The sequence below is a fragment of the Manacus candei genome, unplaced genomic scaffold, assembly GCF_025592945.1.
Source record: "Manacus candei isolate 608988 ecotype Guabito, Panama unplaced genomic scaffold, ASM2559294v1 h1tg000299l, whole genome shotgun sequence".
In the NCBI taxonomy this organism is placed as follows: domain Eukaryota; kingdom Metazoa; phylum Chordata; class Aves; order Passeriformes; family Pipridae; genus Manacus; species Manacus candei.
In genome coordinates, this window is record NW_026138347.1 from 46,851 (window position 1) to 69,202 (window position 22,352).

The 22,352-nt window shown below is 52.4% G+C and overlaps 1 protein-coding gene and 1 long non-coding RNA gene across 2 annotated transcripts in view; one reads left to right on the forward strand and one right to left on the reverse strand.

Annotated features, from left to right (window-relative positions):
- Nucleotides 1-8,610: 8,610 nt before the first annotated feature.
- TASOR2 (transcription activation suppressor family member 2) overlaps nt 8,611-22,352 on the forward strand; it is a 46,909-nt gene continuing 33,167 nt past the window's right edge. The window contains exons 1-5 of the mRNA XM_051775444.1: nt 8,611-8,709; nt 17,410-17,549; nt 19,536-19,631; nt 20,920-20,992; nt 22,256-22,347. Of these exons, the coding sequence (XP_051631404.1) occupies nt 8,658-8,709; nt 17,410-17,549; nt 19,536-19,631; nt 20,920-20,992; nt 22,256-22,347 (453 nt within the window). The 5' untranslated portion in view covers nt 8,611-8,657. The remainder of the gene's footprint in view (nt 8,710-17,409; nt 17,550-19,535; nt 19,632-20,919; nt 20,993-22,255; nt 22,348-22,352) is intronic.
- Nucleotides 9,094-11,264, reverse strand: LOC127464973 (uncharacterized). The gene is made up of 4 exons (XR_007901784.1): nt 11,174-11,264; nt 10,618-10,737; nt 9,550-9,826; nt 9,094-9,271 (listed from the first exon to the last, which is right to left on the reverse strand). It is a non-coding gene; the product is annotated as an uncharacterized LOC127464973 (long non-coding RNA).

A 22,352-nucleotide genomic window follows, 5' to 3' on the forward strand; every position in this document is an offset into this window, starting at 1 on the left:
GAGCACAGCGGGAGTTGTAGTGCCCGGGGAGCCCGGGAATGGCGCTGGGGGGACAGGGGATGGGGGCACTGCAGGGTGTGTGGGGAGGGGGGGACGGCAGGTCTGGTGTGGTGGGGGGACTGGGGGCACTGGAGTGTGCGGGGAGAGGGACTGGGGGCACTGGAGTGTGTGGGGAGAGGGACTGGCGGCACTGGAGTGTGTGGGGAGAGGGACTGGGGGCACTGGAGTGTGTGGGGAGAGGGACTGGGGGCACTGGAGTGTGTGGGGAGAGGGACTGGGGGCACTGGTGTGTGTGGGGAGAGGTGATGGCGGCACTGGTGTGTGTGGGGAGAGGGACTGGTATGGGGGGAGAGGGACTGGGGGCACTGGAGTGTGTGGGGAGAGGGACTGGGAGCACTGGTGTGTGTGGGGAGAGGGACTGGGGGCACTGGTGTGTGTGGGGAGAGGGACTGGTATGGGGGGAGAGGGACTGGGGGCACTGGAGTGTGTGGGGAGAGGGACTGGGGGCACTGGAGTGTGTGGGGAGAGGGACTGGGGGCACTGGTGTGTGTGGGGAGAGGGACTGGTATGGGGGGAGAGGGACTGGGGGCACTGGTGTGTGTGGGGAGAGGGACTGGGGGCACTGGTGTGTGTGGGGAGAGGGACTGGGGGCACTGGTGTGTGTGGGGAGAGGGACTGGTATGGGGGGAGAGGGACGGGGAGCACTGGTGTGTGTGGGGAGAGGGACTGGGAGCACTGGTGTGTGTGGGGATCATGTAATGGGGGTACTGGGGGTGCTGGAGTGTGTGGGGAGAGGAACTGGTATGGTGGGAGAGGGACTGGGAGCACTGGTGTGTGTGGGGAGAGGGACTGGGAGCACTGGTGTGTGTGGGGATCATGTAATGGGGGTACTGGGGGTGCTGGAGTGTGTGGGGAGAGGAACTGGTATGGTGGGAGAGGGACTGGGAGCACTGGTGTGTGTGGGGAGAGGGACTGGGGACACTGGTGTGCGTAGGGAGGGGGACTGGGAGCAGTGGTGTGTTGGGGGGGGCGCTGGTTTGTATGGGGAGAGGGACTGGGGTCACTGGTATGGGGCGGAGAGGGACTGGGGGGTCTGGTGTGTGCAAGGAGCAGGTAATGGGGGGCACTGGTGTGGGGACAGGGGAACTGGTGTGTGCAGGAAGGGGATACTGGGTGCACTGGTGTGTGTGTGGGGGGGTGTACTGGTGCGTGCAAGGAGTGGATAAGGGGAGCACGGGTATGGGGATAGGGGCACTGGTGTGTGTGAGGAGGGGTAATAGGGGCACTGGTGTCTGTGGGGAGGGGTAATGGAAGCACTGGTGTGTGTGGGGAGGGGTAATGGAAGCACTGGTGTGTGCTGGGAGGGGTAATGGAAGCACTGGTGTGTGCTGGGAGGGGTAATGGAAGCACTGGTGTGTGCTGGGAGGGGTAATGGAAGCACTGGTGTGTGCTGGGAGGGAGTAATGGAAGCACTGGTGTGTGTGGGGAGGGGTAATGGCGGCACTGGAGAGTATGGGGAGAGGATAACGGGGTTACTGGTGTGTGGGGGAAGAGGGTAAGCGGGGTACTGGGGGCACTGGTGTGGGGACAGTGATGCCGGGGAAAGGCGCCGGTAGTAAAACTCAATACCCACAGGTGCTATTAAGCTGGTATTTGGTTATTTAGGCGCCGGACGCGCGCAGCGTATCTGCACCAACGCGCATGCGCCGCTCCTCCGTCATGGCTTCCGGTTTACGCATTGGCTCATAAATATTCATCGCACGTGTTTTACATATTCATGACCATCCGAGAGTGGGCGGAGTTCTATGTAAATCTGGGGACACGCCTTCCGGCGCCTGCGCGCTGCTCTCTGGTGTTCGTCTCGGCGGTCGCGGAGCAAGAAGGCTCAACGTCTTCCTCTCTCTGAGCATGCGCGGTCCCTCAGCACCGCCCCCTGGTGGAAGCTCCTCGTTCATTGGCTGCCCGTCCGCTCGGTGTCCCATTGGCTGTCTTCTATTGGCTACGTGTTGCTGCATGGCGCATCCTCCCATTGGCTGCCCCTTCGCGCCACCAAGCAGCGTTCCTATTGGCTGCCTCTCGGCGGCTCCCCATTGGCTGCTCGGCGGCAACATGGCGGCTGTCTTGGCAACATGGCCGCTCTGTTGGCAACGGCACACGGACCTTAAAATTGCACTTATTAAACTGTGCCGGTTACAAGGCAGCTCAACATCCTCCCCACCAACCGCAGCTTAACGTTTTCCCTTACCAATGGCAACGTCACATTTTCCCCAATAGCAACTTAACGTTTTCCCTTATCAAGAGGGACTGGGGGCACTGGTGTGTGTGGGGAGAGGGACTGGGGGCACTGGAGTGTGTGGGGAGAGGGACTGGGGGCACTGGAGTGTGTGGGGAAAGGGACTGGGGGCACTGGAGTGTGTGGGGAGAGGGACTGGGGGCACTGGAGTGCGTGGGGAGAGGGACTGGGGGCACTGGAGTGTGTGGGGAGAGGGACTGGGGGCACTGGAGTGTGTGGGGAGAGGGACTGGGGGCACTGGTATGGGGTTGTTGGGGCACTGGGACAAGGGGCTGGAGGGACAGGACACGGAATGGCTTCCCACTGCCAGAGGGCAGGGATAGGTGGGATATCGGGAAGGAATTCCTGGCTGGGAGGGTGGGGAGGGGCTGGAATGGATTTCCCAGAGAAGCTGTGGCTGCCCCCGGATCCCTGGGAGTGTCCCAGGCCAGGCTGGAGCAACGTGGGATAGTGGGAGGTGTCCCTGTTGTTGCAACTGGGTGATCTTTAAGTCCCTTCCAACCCAAACCGTTCCTTAAATCCACGATTTTGCCACAATCAAACATTTTGCTTCGAGTATCTCCTGGCTCCGTGTGCCTAGTAAGAAACAAATTTAATGTTTAAACTCTTATTTTCAGGCTTACATTGCAAAAATACAGGATAAGCAGCACAATTAATAATTCTTAATAACAAGCCCAATACTGATTTTTTTTTTTAAAAAAAGGTCTTGGGATGGACTTTGCTGGGGTATTTTTGAAGGCTTTCCCCATATTTTTTTACATAACAAAATGAAAGGCCTTGGGCAAAATTTGGTTGTGGTTGCTGCAAGATCCTAAAGGGATTAAGGGAGTTTTCCTGGAAGGATGGGGCAAGACACTTTTAGGGGACGAGATAAACCTTGGCAGTGGTGGAGAATAAAGCAGAAATTTGGGTCAGGAACTTCCAGACTTTGCATTTTATCCTTTGGTTGCCCAGAGAAGCTGTGGCTGCCCCTGGATCCCTGGGAGTGTCCAAGGCCAGGCTGGAACAACCTGGGATAGTGGGAGGTGTCCCTGTTGTTGCAACTGGATGATCTTTAAATCCCTTCCAACCCAACCCATTCCACGAGCTGTGATTTTAAAGAAATAAGAGAAAACCAGTTTCCATGGATTTTCATCTTCCACCCTGAGGCAGGAAAAGGGGATTTAGCAGCTCCTATCCCTGTTTTCAGGGCTGTTTATCCCCTTTAAGCAGCATTTCACCCTCCTGACCTGCCCCAAAGAGTCAACAACGAGCTCACACCTAATTATTTGCTTTATCCTTGTCATCCTTGAGCTGCTCCCACCTCCCACTTGACTCATTCCCTCGCTACTTATTTCCTTAAATGATGGCACCACTCATGGTTTTTTATTGTGAATAAAAGAGGAATTAGGACTTCAAAGGGCTACTTCCTTGTTTTAGGCTTGGGACTCCGTGAGTCAGTCTTCCAAAGAAGCCAAAACAGAGAATTTGCCAGGCATGAGGTGCCCACCACGGTGAGATCACCGTGCCCACCACGGGCTCTCCTCTCACGCGAGTTTACGCCCAAAAAAATGTTGTGGAGCGCCGCAAGAGGAGCATAAAAACTCCAGTTAGGAACTGGTCTGGCCCCCAGAGGCTCCAGTTACTCCCCCCTGCAAAATTATATCGAATCATTAAGGCTGGAAAAGAACCCTGAAGTCTTTTCATCGAGTCCAGCCATCAAAATTGATGATAAAATTCCTTCTGAGCCTTTGTTTTTCTAACAGAATGGATCATTTCTCGCCCAAAATCCTACATTTTCTCACCAGAAATGACTCCCACTACTAAAACACTCATGACAGGGGACTGAGGGGTCACGTTTGAGGCGTAAAACTGGATGTTCTGGCCGTGGATCTGCTGATTTTTCAGGGGATTGGAGCCCTTTGAACTCCCTGCTGCTGCCAGGGGTGGGTGAAACATCCGTAAGGGCACGTTATGGGCTCGTTTGGGTAATAAGTCACTTATAAATGAGACACCCTCCGGTGTCTCGTTGTTCCTTCTCCTTTTTTTCCCCCCCTTCTTTGTTTGCTGATCTTTCCTGCCAAGGGGTGAGATCAGCAGAGTAGAGAGACACCCAAATGCCAGCGAGGCTCGGAAACCTCGGGATTTCAGCCTATCCGTGGATTTTTTTTATGGATAATAATAATTTATTACGGGTGATAGTCATTTATCTTTTAATATTCCCACGGATCTCGCTGCCAAAAGCAGCTGGAATGCCAGGTGGGCTCCCCTCCAAGGCTGGGCACAGCCAAACACGTGCCCAGACATGGGCACAGGGTGTTCCTACAACCCTCTTGCGTAAGAGGTTGGGCAAGCCCAGGTCTCCCTGTTCCCTGCTCCAGCTTCTGTCGCAACAGCCACGATTTCCTGCGTTTCTGGGTGTTCCTCAGAGGCTGCTGAGCCTGGTGGGACCTAAAAATTAAGGGACATTAAGGGATTCACCTGACCAAGCAGGGCAAGAGAATTTTCCCCATGGAGCTGGTCAGGCTTGTATGGAGAGCTCTAAACTGAGCCGTGTCCAGCTCTGGGCTCTCCAACTTCACAAGGACGTGGAGCTGCTGGAGCAAATCCAGAGGAAGCCGTGGATCTGCTCCGAGAGCTGGATTCTCTCTGCTCTGGAGCCAGGCTAGGAGAGCTGGGAATGTTTCCCTGGAGAAGAGAAGGCTCCAGGGAGAGCTGAGAGCCCCTGGCAGGGCCTGAAGGGGCTCCAGGAGAGCTGGAGAGGGACTGGGGACAAGGCAGGGAGGGACAGGACACAGGGAGTGGCTTCCCAGTGCCAGAGGGCAGGGTTAGGTGGGATATTGGGAAGGAATTCCGGCTGGGAGGGTGGGGAGGGGCTGGAATGGAATTCCCAGAGAAGCTGTGGCTGCCCCTGGATCCCTGGAAGTGTCCAAGGCCAGGTTGGACTGGGCTTAAAGCAACCTGGGATAATGGTTTACATGCAACTGCTCAAGGCCAAACTCTCTCCCTGCTGGGCTGATCCAGACAGATTCCAGGTGCTGGTGGAAAACCGGATTATTTTTCTACTTTTTCTGCTCAAACACCCATTTCCCTGTGTGTGTGTGTGAGTGTCTGTGTGGCCTGGAGCCACCCCACAGGGACTGCAGGGGTACCCCCTGCCATGAGGGACAAGGGGGACATCGAGGACAGGGATGGGGCTGAGGACTGAAGGGAGGCACTGAGGCCAGAGCCACAGAAAGGGGGTGAGGAGATGAGGGAAGGGACCAGAAGGGAGAAAGGGAGATGGAAAAAGGGCCTGAGAGAAAAGCCAAAGGAAGAAAATCCTGAGGGCATCTGGGAGGGGATGGCACTGAGGGGGAAGGACTGAGGTCAGGGAAAGGGCTCTGGGAATGATTTGAGGAGTGAGGGGAAGGGTTTGAGGGGGGCTGAGGGAAGATCCAAACCAAGGGGCCAAGGGAAGACACTGAGGGGAAAGAATTGAGGTGAGGGAAGGGGCTCTGGGAATGATTTGGGGAGTGAGGGAAAGAGGGGATGAGGGGAAGGGGCCAAGGGGATGAGGGAAGGGGTTGTGGGACTGAGGGAAGGTCCAAACCAAGGGAAGGTACCAAGGGGGAAGGAGTGAGGTGAGGGAAGGGGCTCTGGCCATGGTGTGAGGGGATGAGGAAAGGAGTTTTGGGATTGAGGGAAGGCACAAAACAAGGCTCTGGGGAAGGCAATGAGGTGAGGGATGGGCTCAGAGTGGGAGAAGACTGAGAGGAGGAGGAAGGGGCAGCGGGAAGAGCTGAAAACATGTATGGAGGGGCTGAGGGGATCAGGGAGGGTGTTGAGGGGCTGAGGGAAAATACTGAAGGGAAAAGGGCTGGGGTGATGGAAGGGGCTCAGGGAATGATGTTGGAGGGTGAGGGAAAGAGGGGATGAGGGGAAGGGGTTGGAGGGGACTGAGGGAAGGTCCAAAACAAGCCTCTTGGAAAGGCACTGAGGGGAGTTATGGGGCTCAGGGCAGGAGAAGACAAGGGAAGGGGCAAAGGCAAGAACAGAAGATGGAGGGGCTGAGGGGATCAGAGTCAGAAGAACTAAGGCAAGATCCACACCAAGGGGCTGAGGGAAAACATTGAAGGGGAAGGACTGAGGTGAAAAAAGGGGCTCTGGCCATGGTGTGAAGGGTGAGGGGATGAGGGAAGGTCCAAAACCAAGAAGGCACTGAGGTGAGGGTCAGACTCAGGGCAGGAGAAGACTGAAGGGACAAGGGAAGGGGCAGCGGGAAGAGCTGAAAACACGAACTGAAGTGATCAAGGAGGGGACTGAGGGGGGCCGAGGGAAGATCCAAACAGAGGGGCTGAGGGAAAACGCTGAGGGGGGAGGAATGAGGCGAGAAAAGGGGCCCTGGGCATGATGTGAGGGGTGAAAGAAAGAAGGGATGAGGTGAATGGGCCGAGGGAATGAGGGAAGGAGTTGTGGGATTGAGGGATGGTCCACACCAAGGGGCTGAGGGAAAACAGTGAGGGGGTCTGAGGGACTGAGGCTAGAAAAAGGGCCCTGGCCATGGTGTGAGGGGTAGGGGAATGAGGGAAGGGTTTGTGGGACTGAGGGAGGGTCCAAAGCAAGGAGCTGAGGGAAAACACTGAGGGGGAAGGACTGAGGTGAGAAAAAGGGGCCCTGGGCACAATGTGAGGGGTGAAAGAAAGAAGGGATGAGGTGAATGGGCCGAGGGAATGAGGGAAGGGTTTGTGGGACTGAGGGAGGGTCCAAAGCAAGGGGCTGAGGGAAAACAATGAGGGGAAAGGACTGAGGCGAGAAAAGGGGTCTCTGGGCATGGTGTGAGGGGTGAAAGAAAGAAGGGATGAGGTAAATGGGCCGAGGGAATGAGGGAAGGGGCTGTGGGACTGAGGGATGGTCCACACCAAGGGGGTGAGGAAAAACAATGAGGGGGAAGGACTGAGGCGAGAAAAAGGGCTCTGGCCATGGTGTGAGGGAATGAGAGAAGGGTTTGTGGGACTGAGGGAGGGTCCAAAGCAAGGGGCTGAGGGAAAACAATGAGGGGGAAGGACTGAGGCAAGAAAAAGGGGCCCTGGGCATGATGTGAGGGGTGAAAGAAAGAAGGGATGAGGTGAATGGGCCGATGGAATGAGGGAAGGGGTTGTGGGACTGAGAGAGGGTCCACACCAAGGGGCTGAGGGAAAACACTGAGGGGGAAGGAATGAGGCGAGAAAAGGGGCCCTGGGCATGATGTGAGGGATGAGGGAATGAGGGAAGGGGCTGTGGGACTGAGGGAGGGTCCAAAGCAAGGAGCTGAGGGAAAACAATGAGGGGGAAGGAATGAGGCGAGAAAAGGGGCCCTGGGCATGGTGTGAGGGGTGAGGGAATGAGGGAAGGGGCTGTGGGACTGAGGGAGGGTCCAAAGCAAGGAGCTGAGGGAAAACAATGAGGGGAAAGGATTGAGGTGAGAAAAGGGGCCCTGGGCATGATGTGAGGGGTGAAAGAAAGAAGGGAAGAGGTGAATGGGCCGAGGGAATGAGGGAAGGGGCTGTGGGACTGAGGGAGGGTCCAAAGCAAGGGGCTGAGGGAAAACACTGAGGGGGAAGGACTGAGGCGAGAAAAGGGGCCCTGGGTACGATGTGAGGGGTGAAAGAAAGAAGGGATAAAATGAATGGGCCAAGGGAATGAGTGAAGGGGCTGTGGGACTGAGGGAGGGTCCAAAGCAAGGGGCTGAGGGAAAATACTGAGGGGGAAGGACTGAGGCGAGAAAAGGGGTCTCTGGCCATGGGGTGAGGGACTGAGGGAAGGGGCTGTGGGACTGAGGGAAAGTCCAAAGCAAGGGGCTGAGGGAAAACAATGAGGGGAAAGGACTGAGGCGAGAAAAGGGGTCTCTGGCCATGGTGTGAGGGGACGAGGGAAGGGCCAGCGGGAAGCGCTGCCAAGAGGCGCGGAGGGGCTGAGGGAAAACCCTGGGGCCGGAGCCAGGAGTCGGCCATGAGGGAGCAGCGCTGGGGGACGGCGGGGTGAGGGAAAACCCGGGCCCAGCCACCCAGGGCGCGGCCACCGCTGCTCGGCGACCGCGGGAAGGAGAAAACCCGGGCGCAGCCACCGCGGCTCGGTGACCGCGGGAAGAGGAAAAAACACCCCTCGGCTTTCTTTCCGGTTCAGTTTTCACTTTCTGTTTTTTTCCTCCCTCCCACACACACACACACACACACACACAGCCCTCCGCTCCCGCCTCCCGTTCCCTCCCTCTTTCCCTTCCCTTCCCTTCTTCCCTTTTCCCGCCCTTCCACTTCCCGGGGCCGGCGGTCGGCGGCGGCCGCCCCGCTCCGCTGTGTCCCGCGGCGGGGCCCGGGCGGGGCGGCCATGAGGGCGGCCTGAGGGAGGAGGAGCGGCGGCGGCGGCCATGGACGGGCGGCGGGAGCGGCGGGAGCGGCGGAGCGGCGAGACCGGCACGGGTGAGGGGGGGACACAGGGAACGGGAGGGCGGGCGGCTCCGGCCCGACCGTAACCGGCACCAGGGAGGGTTAACGGCTTCATCCCGAGCTTTCCCGGGACAGGGGAGGGTAAGGGCTCCATCCCAACCTTCCTCGGGACATGGAAGGATAAGGGCTCCATCCCAACCTTTCCCAGGATAAGGGAGGGTTAAGGGCTCCATCCTGAGCTTTCCCGGGACAGGGGAGGGTTAACGGCTTCATCCCGAGCTTTCCCGGGACAGGGGAGGATAAAGGACTCCATTCCACCCTTCCCCGGGACAGGGGAGGGTGAGAGGTTTTATTCCGCTCTTCCCCGGGACAGGGAAGGGTAAGGGCTCCATCCCACCCTTTCTTGGGACAGGAGAAGGTAAGGGTTCCATGCCAACCTTTCCCGGGACAAGGGAGGGTTAAAGGCTCCATCCCACCCTTTCTTGGGACAGGAGAAGGTAAGGACTCCATCCCAACCTTTCTCGGGACATGGAAGTATAAGGGCTCCATCCCAACCTTTCCCAGGATAAGGGAGGGTTAAGGGCTCCATCCCGAGCTTTCCCGGGACAAGGGGAGGGTTAAGGGCTTCATCCCAAGCTTTCCCGGGACAGGGGAGGGTTAACAGCTTCATCCCGAGCTTTCCCGGGACAGGGGAGGGTAAGGGCTCCATCCCACCCTTTCTTGGGACAGGAGAAGGTAAGGGCTCCATCCCAACCTTTCTCGGGACATGGAAGTATAAGGGCTCCATCCCAACCTTTCCCAGGCTAAGGGAGGGTTAAGGGCTCCATCCCGAGCTTTCCCGGGACAAGGGAGGGTTAAAGGCTCCATCCCAACCTTTCCCGGGACAAGGGAGGTTTAAGGGCTTCATCCCAAGCTTTCCCGGGACAGGGGAGGGTTAACAGCTTCATCCCGAGCTTTCCCGGGACAGGGGAGGGTTGACGGCTTCATCCCGAGCTTTCCCGGGACAGGGGAGGGTAAGGGCTCCATCCCACCCTTTCTTGGGACAGGAGAAGGTAAGGGCTCCATCCCAACCTTTCTCGGGACATGGAAGGATAAGGGCTCCATCCCAACCTTTCCCAGGATAAGGGAGGGTTAAGGGCTCCATCCCGAGCTTTCCCGGGACAGGGGAGGGTTAACGGCTTCATCCCGAGCTTTCCCGGGACAGGGGAGGATAAAGGACTCCATTCCACCCTTCCCCGGGACAGGGGAGGGTGAGCGGTTTTATTCCGCTCTTCCCCGGGACAGGGAAGGGTAAGAGCTCCATCCCAACCTTTCTTGGGACAGGAGAAGGTAAGGGTTCCATGCCAAACTTTCCCAGGACAAGGGAGGTTTAAGGACTCCATCCCAACCTTTCTTGGGACATGGAAGGATAAGGGCTCCATCCCAACCTTTCCCGGGACAAGGGAGGTTTAAGGCTTCCATCCCAACCTTTCTCGGGACATGGAAAGATAAGGGCTCCATCCCAACCTTTCTTGGGACATGGAAGTATAAGGGCTCCATCCCAACATTTCCCAGGGTAAGGGAGGTTTAAGGGCTCCATCCCGAGCTTTCCCGGGACAAGGGAGGGTTAAAGGCTCCATCCCAACCTTTCCCGGGACAGGGCAGGGTAAGGGCTCCATCCCAACCTTTCCCGGGACAAGGGAGGTTTAAGGCTTCCATCCCAACCTTTCTTGGGACATGGAAGTATAAGGGCTCCATCCCAACATTTCCCAGGGTAAGGGAGGTTTAAGGGCTCCATCCCGAGCTTTCCCGGGACAAGGGAGGGTTAAAGGCTCCATCCCAACCTTTCCCGGGACAGGGCAGGGTAAGGGCTCCATCCCAACCTTTCCCGGGACAAGGGAGGTTTAAGGCTTCCATCCCAACCTTTCTTGGGACATGGAAGGATAAGGGCTCCATCCCAACCTTTCCCAGGCTAAGGGAGGGTTAAGGGCTCCATCCCGAGCTTTCCTGGGACAAGGGAAGATAAAGGACTCCATTCCACCCTTCCCTGGGACAGGGGAGGGTGAGCAGTTTCATCCCGACCTTTCCCAGGACAAGGGAGGGGTTAAGGCTCCATCCCAACCTTTCCCAGGATAAGGGAGGGTTAAGGCTCCATCCCAATCTTTCCCAGGACAGGGAAGGGTTAAGGCTCTATCCCAATCTTTCCCAGGACAGGGAAGGGTTAAGGGCTCCATCCCGACCTTTCCCGGGACAAGGGAAGATTAAAGGCTCCATCCCAACCTTTCCCAGGACAGGGAAGGATAAGGGCTCCATCCCAACCTTTCCCAGGACAAGGGAGGGTTAAGGGCTCCATTCCAACCTTTCCTGGGACAAGGGAGAATTAATGGTTCCATCCCAACCTTTCCTGGGACAAGGGAGGATAAAGGACTCCATTCCACCCTTCCCTGGGACAGGGGAGGGTGAGCAGTTTTATCCCAACCTTTTCCAGGCTAAGGGAGGGTTAAGGCTCCATCCCAACCTTTCCCAGGACAGGGAAGGGTTAAGGGCTCCATCCCAATCTTTCCCAGGACAAGGAAGGGTTAAGGGCTCCATCCCCAACTTTCCCTGGAATGGGGAGGGGTCCCACTTTCATCCCACCCTTCCCTGGGAGAAGGGAGGCTTACTGGCTCCATCCCACTTTTCCCTGGAGAGAGGAAGGTTACCAGCTCCATCCCACTTTTCCCTAGGGAGGAGAGGATTACCAGCTGCATCCCACTTTTCCCTAGAGAGAAGAGGATTACCATCTCCATCCCACTTTTCCTTGGGGAGGAGAGGATTACTGGCTCCATCCCACCCTTCTCTGGGAGAAGGGAAGCTTGCCAGCTCCATCCCACTTTTCCCTAGGGAGGAGAGGATTACTGGCTCCATCCCACTTTTCCCTAGGGAGGAGAGGATTACCATCTCCATCCCACTTTTCCTTGGAGAGGAGAGGATTACTGGCCCCATCCCACTTTTCCCTAGGGAGGAGAGGATTACCATCTCCATCCCACTTTTCCATGGGAGAGGGGAGAGTGATCATCCCCATCCCACTTTTCCCTTGGGAAGCCAGGCTGGCCCTTTCAGGAGCAGGATTTGGGAATGCAAAGAGCCTGGATGCATCCTGATCCCTTCCTGGGAACCTGGATCCTTTGGAGCAGGGCTGAAATTTGGCCTGAAAAATGGGGGGGAAAAATTACATTTTTGCCACTGTCCTGCCTGATTCTGATCCCAAATTATCCCGTAAAAGCTTGGATAGGAACAGCTGGAAACCTGCACTCCTTAGGGAGGGGGATAATCTGGGATAGCCCAAGGAAAGAGGAGGATGGATGGCACAAAAATAGCTGGAAAACACGGTCTTTTACTCCTTTCATGAAAGTTTTTCTGTTTAAAAAAGCGTGGAAAAGCCTGGAATGATCCACATCCCGGGGGTTTGGAGGCAGGAGGTGCTGGGGGAAGCTCTGCTTTTTTGGGATATTCCAGGCAGGGCTTAAAACCTGCTGGATTTACCCCAAAACTGATGTTTTTTTAGTGACAGGGACCCGAGGCTGTCCTGGCACTAATCCCGGGGAGGAGCCTGGAAATCCCTGCCCTGCTCTGGAAGGGATTTGTCACTGGGGGTTGTTGTCCAGGAAATCTGGGATTTCACAGAAATTCCTGCTTTTCAGCCCAAAAGTGGTTTGGCCAGAGGTTTTCTGACCTGCTCAGTTCCCTGGGAATCCATGGAGCAATAATTGCTGCAACAATTTGGATTAAAAACAGCCTTTTTCAGTAAATTTTCTGCTCCACTTGGCTGGTTTTTCTTCCTTCCAGCCCCAGGAGGGGAAGAGAAGGAATTCTGGGGAAGGATTTCCATAGTTCACCCACCAGAATCCTTTTGGGATCCCAAATTGTCTGGTTTTATTAATGAATTTTCTGTTAATCACCTGCCAGAGTGACCAACTGGTTCTTCTTGGGTTTCTTCTTGGGTTTCTTCTTGAGATTCTTCTCTTTGAGACAAAGAATTAAAATGTTGATTTTTTTTTTTCTCATAAATGCTGGTTTTTCCCAGTTTGGGAATTTTAGTGCTGAGAAAACCCCCCTTATTCTTTGGAAATCCATGGAATAAAAAATTCCTGCAACAATTTGGATTAAAAACAGCCTTTTTTACTTAATTTTCTGCTGCACTTGGCTGATTTTATTTCCTTCCAGCCCCAGGAGGGGAAAAGAAGGAATTTTGGGACGTGGATTATCCCACCAGAATCCTTTTGGGATCCCAAATTGTCTGGATTTATTAATGAATTTTCTGTTAATCACCTGCCAGAGTGACCAACTGGTTGTTCTTGGGTTTCTTCTTGGGTTTCTTCTTGGATTTGTTCTTGGGTTTGTTCTTGGATTTGTTCTTGGATTTGTTCTTGGATTTGTTCTTGGATTTGTTCTTGGATTTGTTCTTGGATTTCTTCTTGGATTTCTTCTTGGATTTGTTCTTGGATTTGTTCTTGGATTTCTTCTTGGATTTGTTCTTGGATTTCTTCTTGGATTTCTTCTTGGATTTCTTCTTGGATTTCTTCTTGGATTTATTCTTGGATTTATTCTTGGGTTTATTCTTGAGATTCTTCTCTTTGAGACAAGGAATTAAAGTGTTGATTTTTTTTTTTTTCCCCATAAATGCTGGTTTTGCCCAGTTTGGGGATTTTATTTTGGTGCTGAGTTGTTTTTTGGTTTTTTTTTCCCATCCCCTTCCCTGTCCATGAGGAAACCTAATCCTGTGTTTTATTCCCAACCCACTGGATGCATTGGGAAATCCCCGTGGGATGGAACGAGAGGATTCCAGGAATTCCCTGCCTGACCCAAAACCCCCCCCGGGATTGGGGTGAAAAGCATCACCAAAACTCAGCATTCCCAGATTCCCTGATCCCAGAGGGAATTCCAGACACGGTGGGTCAAACACAGCTTTCCAAAAAATCTCATCCCACCCCAAGCAGGGCCGTAATTCCCGGGTTTAATTAATTATTAATTTAGGAGCCACCTCATCTTTTCCATCTTTCTCCTGGAGACTCCTGTCACCTGGGGGGGTTCGTGGCTTCCTGAGGAAAAGGTGGAATGTTTGGATGGAATGGGCTGGTTTTTTTATTCCCCCCAGAGCTGATTTTTGAGCTCATCCCGTGAGGAAACCTCTGGGAAGCACCGCTGGTTCCGGAGCCTTCGGCATTCCCGGTGGGAAGCGCTTCCCCCTTTCCTTTGCCAGCAGACTCACTCCTTGTCCCTGGATGTCTCCATGATCCCAGTTTAAAGCAGTTTTGCCTGGACCATCAGGACAATCCCGCTCTGCTTCCCTCCCATCCGTCCCATTCCCGACGTTTTCCGTGGAAAATCCCGGCCGGGTCGGCTCCGGCGCCGTGGGTTTGGAGCAGAGCCGTTATCCCTTGGAATGTTCAGCCAACTCTACTCCAGAAGGACGAGGTCAAGGCAGAGTTCTGTGCCTTGGGGCGGGAAAAGCAGGAGGGAAAAGCTGGGAAAATGGGATTATTCCATCATTCCGGTTGGAAAAGCCCTCAGAGATCGTCCGACCCCATCGTTCTCCCGGCGCTGCCGAGGCCACCACGGATCCCTGTCCCCAAGTGCCACATCCACAGGGCTTTTGAATCCAGGGATGGGGAATCCAGCACGTCTTCCAGCGCTGGACAAGCTGGACAAGGAAGACATTTTCCCTGATATCCGTTAAATTCCCGTTTAAACCTCCTGGTTGTTGGGAATGCCGCCGGTCCGACGCTCACAAGCCCCTCCAGGGAGCGGGGCCGGCTGGAGAAGGATGATCCAAGATGATCCTGAGGCTGGAATCAGCCAGGATGAGGGTTCCTGGGCCGTTCCCATACAGGGAAAGCCGGGAATCGGGATGGGAGGTGGATTCCAGCGGAGCTGGAGAAGTTGGGAAGGCGATCCCAAGGAGCTGCCGACGGCACGGAGCGGGATGTGGTGGGGCCAGAGCTGACAGTGCCACTGATTCCCGTTGTTCCAGCTCATCCTAAGGATGGGATCATGGCAGGAAAACCCAGGGAATCCGGGCTGGAGAGGAGAAGGAGCTGGGAAGGCCCCCAGGGGAGCACTGGGAGCGCATTCCCGGAGCGCTGGGCTCTGGAATTCGGAGGATTTGGCAGGACACGAGCGTTTGGAGCCAACACTCCTGGAATTTTAAGGTTAAAAACAAAAAAAAAATAGGGAAAAAAGCAAATTCTCCCTATGAGTGGCTCGAAATCCATGGATTTTCCTTCTGGATTGATGCTGGAAGTGGGTTTGTGGTGAGGCACAAAACAGAGGGATGAGCCTAAAGAACGTCCTGGATTGGGAAGTTTTTGTTTCCATGACCATTCCAGCCCTAAATTGGGAAGGGGGGCCCAGACCTGCATATCCCGAGGGATTTGTGGTCCGTGGATATCTGCCTGGAACAGGGAATGTCAGGATATTTGCAGGCAGGATCCAGGGGGAGAGGTCAGAGGAGCAGGTTCCAAGTCCAGAAAAGGGAGGAGGAAGGAGCAGATTGAATTCCTTGAATTCCAAGGAAGGAGCAGATTGAATTCCTTGAATTCCAAGGAAGGAGCAGATTGCATTCCTTGAATTCCAAGGAGTACAAGGCTCTCGGAGGGCGATTCCCTCACGGCCACGCAGAGGGAAAATCAGCTTTCCTTGGAATTCCGAGCTCCAGAGGTGCCTGATTTAATTCCTGGTTATCAGGGGAGGGAATCACCAGGCCAGGCTGTGAATTCCCTCCCTGAGGATTTCCTGGATAACCCCCAAGCATGGGAGTCTCCATCCCACAATCCCGGGATGCCTGTGCTGTCTGACTCCCACAGGAAGTCTATCCCATTCCCTGAGGATCCTCCCTGAGCATTCCCAAGCTGCTCTCAGGGGGAGTTGGACACTTTCACTTTTCCTTCTGCCTTGGCCACTTTCACTTTCTCCTCCTGCTCAGATCCAGGACTTTTTTTTCTGCTCCTCCAGACAAAAACCTGGATGTGCCAAGACTTCCCTGCCTCTTCCCGGGAGGCTTTTCCTTCCCAAGGCTGCTCCTCAATCCCACAGGGAAGCTGGGATTGTTTCCTCTCTCCTCTTTCTTTATTTATTGCACATTATCAATGACCTTGGGGTTGGGGTTTGGTTTCTTTTCCCTCTCTGGACTTTCATTTTTGCCGAGAGGAGCAAAAGTTGGGAGGGATCACCTGCGAAATTCCCGGGATTGGGGCTTTTCCAAGAGCTTCCCAGGGGGTTTTTTGGGTGTTTTTTAAGCCTTTTACCCCTGAAAAATCCCTGTTTTGGTGGTGGTGGTGCTCCAGCAAAGGAGGGGAAAAAAGGGGGTTTATGGTTTGCTCCGAGCCTTTTAATTCCATGATTTCCATGGGGGAGCCTGGACTCTGCAGCTGCTTCCTTGGGATTTACAAGAGCCTTGGGATTTACAGGATCCTTGGGATTTACAGGATCCTTGGGATTTACAGGATGCAGGAAACGAAGCAAAAACGAGGAGAAAAATTGGGCAAACTTGGGACCAAAGAGGTGCCACAACAATCCCAAAAAAGAGCTGGAAAACCCTGCTCTTGGCTCTTTTCCCTCCTCCTGGTGATTCCAGAGGCATCACCTGGAAGTGGGAAACGTGTGGGAAGTGTGGGAAGTGAATCTAAAAGGGCACAAAAAAAAGATTTCAAAGGTGCTTTAAAGACTTTTCCATGTTCCAGGTTTCCATTCCCACCATCCCTGTTTTTCTTGGGACTGTTTTTAGATCCCTCCACTTCTTGCCTCGTCTGGATTTTGTGTTTTCCTTCCATTTTCCCTTATTATTATTATTATTATTCCCTTATTTTCCCATTTTAAGTTTAAAACATCCAATTTTAACTGGTGTTTGTGGTTTTTTCCCCCCTATTCTTCATATTATTTTCCCACCCTTGAACACTTTGAGGGGAATAACGAGGGAGGCAGGGAACAGTTCCACCTTTTCTCCTTTTACAACTCCAGGGGAGGGAAAAGACAAAAATATGATAAAAAATAATAAAAAAAACCCCTTAAATCCTTTAAAAAGTAGGAGCCAAACCCCCCTCTGAGTTTGGGATTTGGGAAATCTCAGGAATCACCCCCCAGCAATAAAGAGTTTTAAACCAGCCCTGGGTTTCCTGGGGTTTTAAAAGTGATATTTAATATTTTGGATTTTGGGTTTGATCAGCTTCAAAAGCAGGAATATTCCAGGGTTTTCCCGTGTTTCTGTGTCCATGTTTAATTAGTTGGCTGCTTTGGGATCTCTTTGGTGGGAAGTGTTTTATTTTGGGAATGTGTGGAGAAGGGTTTGGGATGTGAGAAAGGGGTCAAAACCTCCACCTCCCCCCTCGAGATCTCTGCAGGAGAACGGATAATCCCAAAAAAAACTGAGGGCAAAAACCTGGAATTCTCCTGTGTGTGGCTCTGACCCCCTAAAAACAACATTCCATGAATCCCAGTGACTTCCAGCACTGGAGGAAACTCTGCCCTGCTCAGTTTAATTCACTGCCAGGCTTTGCCTCTGGCTCTTCCTCCGGACTTAATTCCTTGTTTTTTTTTTCCCTTTCTGTTCCAAAGGAAAAACTTCCAGGGAGTTCAGATCCCTTCCTGCCAGAGGAGCAGCTTAACCTGCAAAAAATCTGGGATTTGGGATCTGGAAGGGGAAGGATCCGTAGCTCTGAGGATCCAGAGATGCCCAAAGGGAATTATTTCACCTCCTTCTTTCCTTCCTGGCTCCAGGTTTTCCCGCGGAATCCGAGGAATCCCTGCTGCGGAGAGCGGTGTCGGCGCTGCACGGCTCCTTCCTGCACCCCAAATCCCGCCAGGAATTCCAGTACAGCCGAGCAATCCTGGTGGAAAACCAGCTTTTCCTGAGCGAGGTGAGGCCGGAGGAGGAGCAGCTCCAGGAGGGGCTTTTTTTGGGGGGGGATTTGCTCCTAAATCCCAATTTCTGGGATTTTCCCAGAGCCCCTTTCCCGGTTCCTCTCTTCCTTTTCTTTCCCTTCCCAGCCCTGTTTGATCAGGAACAAAAGGTCCATTCAGCTCAACATTCCAGGCAGTTCCTGGAGGAGGCCTCTGGAGCAGGGAATATCCCTCAGGAAAGCTTTAGTGGGTTGCATTAGAGGCAGAATTCCACGTGGGATTTCTTTTGGTTTTAACCCTTTTTTTCCCCAGCTGCCTGTGGTGGGTACAATCCCTCCATCCCTGTATTCCCACTGGAAAACAGGCTGCTCTGGGAGCTGGGAATCACCAGTTGTCATGGATTAAACAGTGCTTGGGCATTTGGGAATCATGGAATGGTTTGGGCTGGAAGGGACCTTAAAGATGATCCAACTCCAACCCCTCCACAAAACAGGGACACCTCCTGCTATCCCAGGTTGCTCCAACCTGCCCTTGGACACTTCCAAGGATCCAGGGGCAGCCACAGCTTCTCTGGGAGATCCATTCCAGCCCTGTTTGATCAGGAACAAAAGGTCCATTCAGCTCAACATTCCAGGCAGTTCCTGGAGGAGGCCTCTGGAGCAGGGAATATCCCTCAGGAAAGCTTTAGTGGGTTGCATTAGAGGCAGAATTCCACGTGGGATTTCTTTTGGTTTTAACCCTTTTTTTCCCAGCTGACTGCAGTGGGTACAGACCCACTTCTAAAATCCCTCCATCCCTGTATTCCCACTGGAAAACAGGCTGCTCTGGGAGCTGGGAATCACCAGTTGTCATGGATTAAACAGTGCTTGGGAACTGGAGGATCATGGAATGGTTTGGGCTGGAAGGGACCTTAAAGATGATCCAATTCCAACCCCTCCACAACAGGGACACCTCCCACTATCCCAGGTTGCTCCAACCTGGCCTTGGACACTTCCAAGGATCCAGGGGCAGCCACAGCTTCTCTGGGAGATCCATTCCAGCCCTGTTTGATCAGGAACAAAAGATCCATTCAGCCACTGGGGCTCCACATTCCAGGCAGTTCCTGGAGGAGGCCTCTGGAGCAGGGAGAAGTCCCTTTAATATCCCTCAGGAAAGCTTCAGTGGGTTGCATTAAAGGCAGAATTCCACGTGGGATTTCTTTTGGTTTTAACCCTTTTTTTCCCCAGCTGCCTGTGGTGGGTACAATCCCTCCATCCCTGTATTCCCACTGGAAAACAGGCTGCTCTGGGAGCTGGGAATCACCAGTTGTCATGGATTAAACAGTGCTTGGGCATTTGGGAATCATGGATTGGTTTGGGCTGGAAGGGACCTTAAAGATGATCCAATTCCAACCCCTCCACAACAGGGACACCTCCCACTATCCCAAGTTGCTCCAACCTGGCCTTGGACACTTCCAGGGATCCAGGGGCAGCCACAGCTTCTCTGGGAAATCCATTCCAGCCCCTCCCCACCCTCCCAGCAGGAATTCCTTCCCAATATCCCACCTAACCCTGCCTTCCTCCATCTGAAGGCCATTCCCCCTTGTCCTGTCACCCCATGCCCTTGTCCAAAGCCTCTTTCCATCCTTTCTGTGAGAGCCTGGAGAAGCAACAGCTGCCTAAAAGTGGGATAATCACTGTGGAGCTGGATTAAAAAAATGGGATTTCAAGTCATCTGGGAGTTCTGAACCCCAGAAAAGCAAAAGCAGTGGTGGGGTTGTTGTTCCCTGACCTTCCAACCCCCCACAAAAATCCCATCCTTCCACCGCTTCCCTGACCCACGGACTGGGATCCTCTTTGCTCCCAGAACGTTCTCCCTGGAAGACAGAGATGTGTGGGCACGGGAGCTGATCCAGCTGGATCCAGGCTGCATCCTGGGAATGCTGGGGGTGTTTAGGCCAGGCTGACCCCCTCTCCATGTCCCCTAAAAAAACCTGGAATCAAGTTTTCCCGTGTGTTTTCCAGCTGAAAGCTTTCGCCCGAGCCAAGGAAGCCGCCGGGTACAGCCGGGAGGAGCTGCAGGAGACCTTCGCCTTCCTCCTCTTTGACAAGGAAGAAGAGGTAACCTGGGAATGTTTGCCCAGCTGGAATTTGATCCTGAGTGGCCCCTCTGTCCCAGCAGAGTCGGAGGCTGAGGAATCCTGGCTCTCCGTGCCCTGGGATTCCCGCTGGGAATAGTCCGGGAGGAGGTTTTAGGGACGGATCTGATTTTCCGTCTCTCCGGTCAGTTCTCTTTGGGATTTGGCCTCTCCCTTTGCCCTCTGCAGGGAGACAGGAGGAGTTTCCCTTTGTCCCAGTGGATTTCTCCCAGAACCACGGGATGCTTTGGGTTGGGAAGGGACCTTAAAGCCCATCTTGTTCCACCCCCGACACCTCCCACTATCCCAGGTTGCTCCAACCGGGCCTTGGACACTTCCAGGGATCCAGGGGCAGCCACAGCTTCTCTGGGAATTCCATTCCAGCCCCTTCCCACCCTCCCAGCCAGCAATTCCTTCCCAGTATCCCACCTAACCCTGCCCTCTGGCAGTGGGAAGCCATTCCCTGTGTCCTGTCCCTCCATCCCTTGTCCCCAGTCCCTCTCCAGCTCTCCTGGAGCCCCTTTAGGCCCTGCCAGGGGCTCTCAGCTCTCCCTGGAGTTCAGTTTTTTGCTTTAATCCTGGGAGCAGCATCCTCCAGGAATTATCTGGAGCCATCCCTGCCTCCAACTCCATGGAATCACAGGAACCCAGAGTGCTTTGGGTTGGAAGGGACCTTAAATCCCATCCCATCCCACCCCCTGCCATGGCCAGGGACACCTCCCACTGTCCCAGGTTGCTCCAACCCGGCCTTGGACACTCCCAGGGATCCAGGGGCAGCCACAGCTTCTCTGGGAATTCCATTCCAGCCCTTCCCCACCCTCCCAGCCAGCAATTCCTTCCCAATATCCCACCTATCCCTGCCCTGTGCCAAGAACAGGGAATGAAACCTGTCGGGCACGCCTGGAAAAGCCCCTCTGGGACGGGAGACGGGAGCGTGTCAGGTGCTTTGGGGGCAGATTCCCTGGATTCTGGGTGGAGAGAGAGCCTCCCACAAATTATCCCTGCCCTGTGTTTTTCACATGGATTTGTGAAAGGAGTTTTTCAGGGATGCCCAGGGAATCCAGCAGGAATTCCTTTAACACAATTCAACAATGCTGAGGGTGGCTTTGGGCAGTTTAATTCTCTTTTCTCCCCGTTGCTTCTTCCCGTGGACGTTTTGTTTTGTTTCCTTTATCCTCGCAAGTGTTTTCCCAGCTGCTTTTGTTCTCTGTATCCCTGATTTTTTTGGGGGAAAATGGGTGTTCAGAGGGGCTGTTTGTGCTCTTCCCGAGGCGAGGGAGGTGTGTCGGACGGGCCTGCGGGTCAACAGCAGCTCCATCTCCACGCTCGGAGACCCGGCCAAAGGTGAGAATTCCATGGGGAGAACCCAGACCCCCGTTCCCTGCCCTGGGAATACCAGCTCCTTGGAAAAACAGAGGCACAGCCTCTGCCAAGATCCATGGGAAATCCCGTTTCTGACACAGGAAGCTGAATTTATTGGCTCGAGCAGCAGTTTTCCCTCTGCCCCCTCAGCCGAGGGTGGGATCTTCCCTAGGGAATGTTGCCATTCCAGGCTTTTCTTTCCCTGAAAAAGAAGTCACCAAAGTGGCTGATTTCTCTGGGAAAAGACCTTGATCCTGGTGGGAATATCATCCTGGGACAAAGATGATATTTTTATATACATGTGTTATTAATATTATATGTATTATATATTTTATATATATTATATATTTTATGTATATTATATATTTTATGTATGTTATATATTTTATGTATATCCTATATTTTATATATATAATATTTTATATACATTATATATTATATATTTTATATGTTTTATATATATTACATATTTCTATATATAACATTCATTTTATATATTATATATTTTATATATATCATATATTTTACATATATTATATATTCTATACACATGATACATTCTATATACATTATATATTATATATTTTATATATTATATATTTTATATATTATATATTTCATATATATTACATATTATATATTTATGTTATATATTTCATATATATTTTATATGAAATGTATAATATGTATCTTATATATGATATATTTTATATATTATATATTTTTATATAACATATAAAATTTATAATATATAATTTATATTTTATATATCTTATATATAAAATATAAAATATATTTTATATTATATATTTCATATGTATTATATATGAAATATATAATATGTATTTTATATATAACATGTATTTTATATGTTATATATTTTATATATATAATAATTTTATATATATTATATATTTTTATATATAATATATATTATATGTATTATATATTTTATATATATTATAAATTTTATATATATCTTATATATATTATATACGGTGTCTCTTTTCCCAGTCCCTGTTTCCCCCAGGTAATTCCCTACACTTCTTCTCCACAAACATAAATCAGGAATGAAGACCCAAGGGGAAAAAACCAAAAAAAAAAACCCAAAAAAAGGAAAGTAGAAAGATCTTTTTCCCTTTTTGTGGCTCTGCAGAGATTCCCATTCCCAGGAAGATTCTTCCCAGAGGTTTGGTTTTTTTTGGATGATTCACATTATCCTGCACTGCTCTCTTGTTTTCCCAGGGGTTTATATTTCCAAGCATGCAGACTGCCTCCATCCCAGCCCCTGGCACCATGGAAAATCGGGATATATTGTCATTTGCAAGCTAATTAAGGTAAA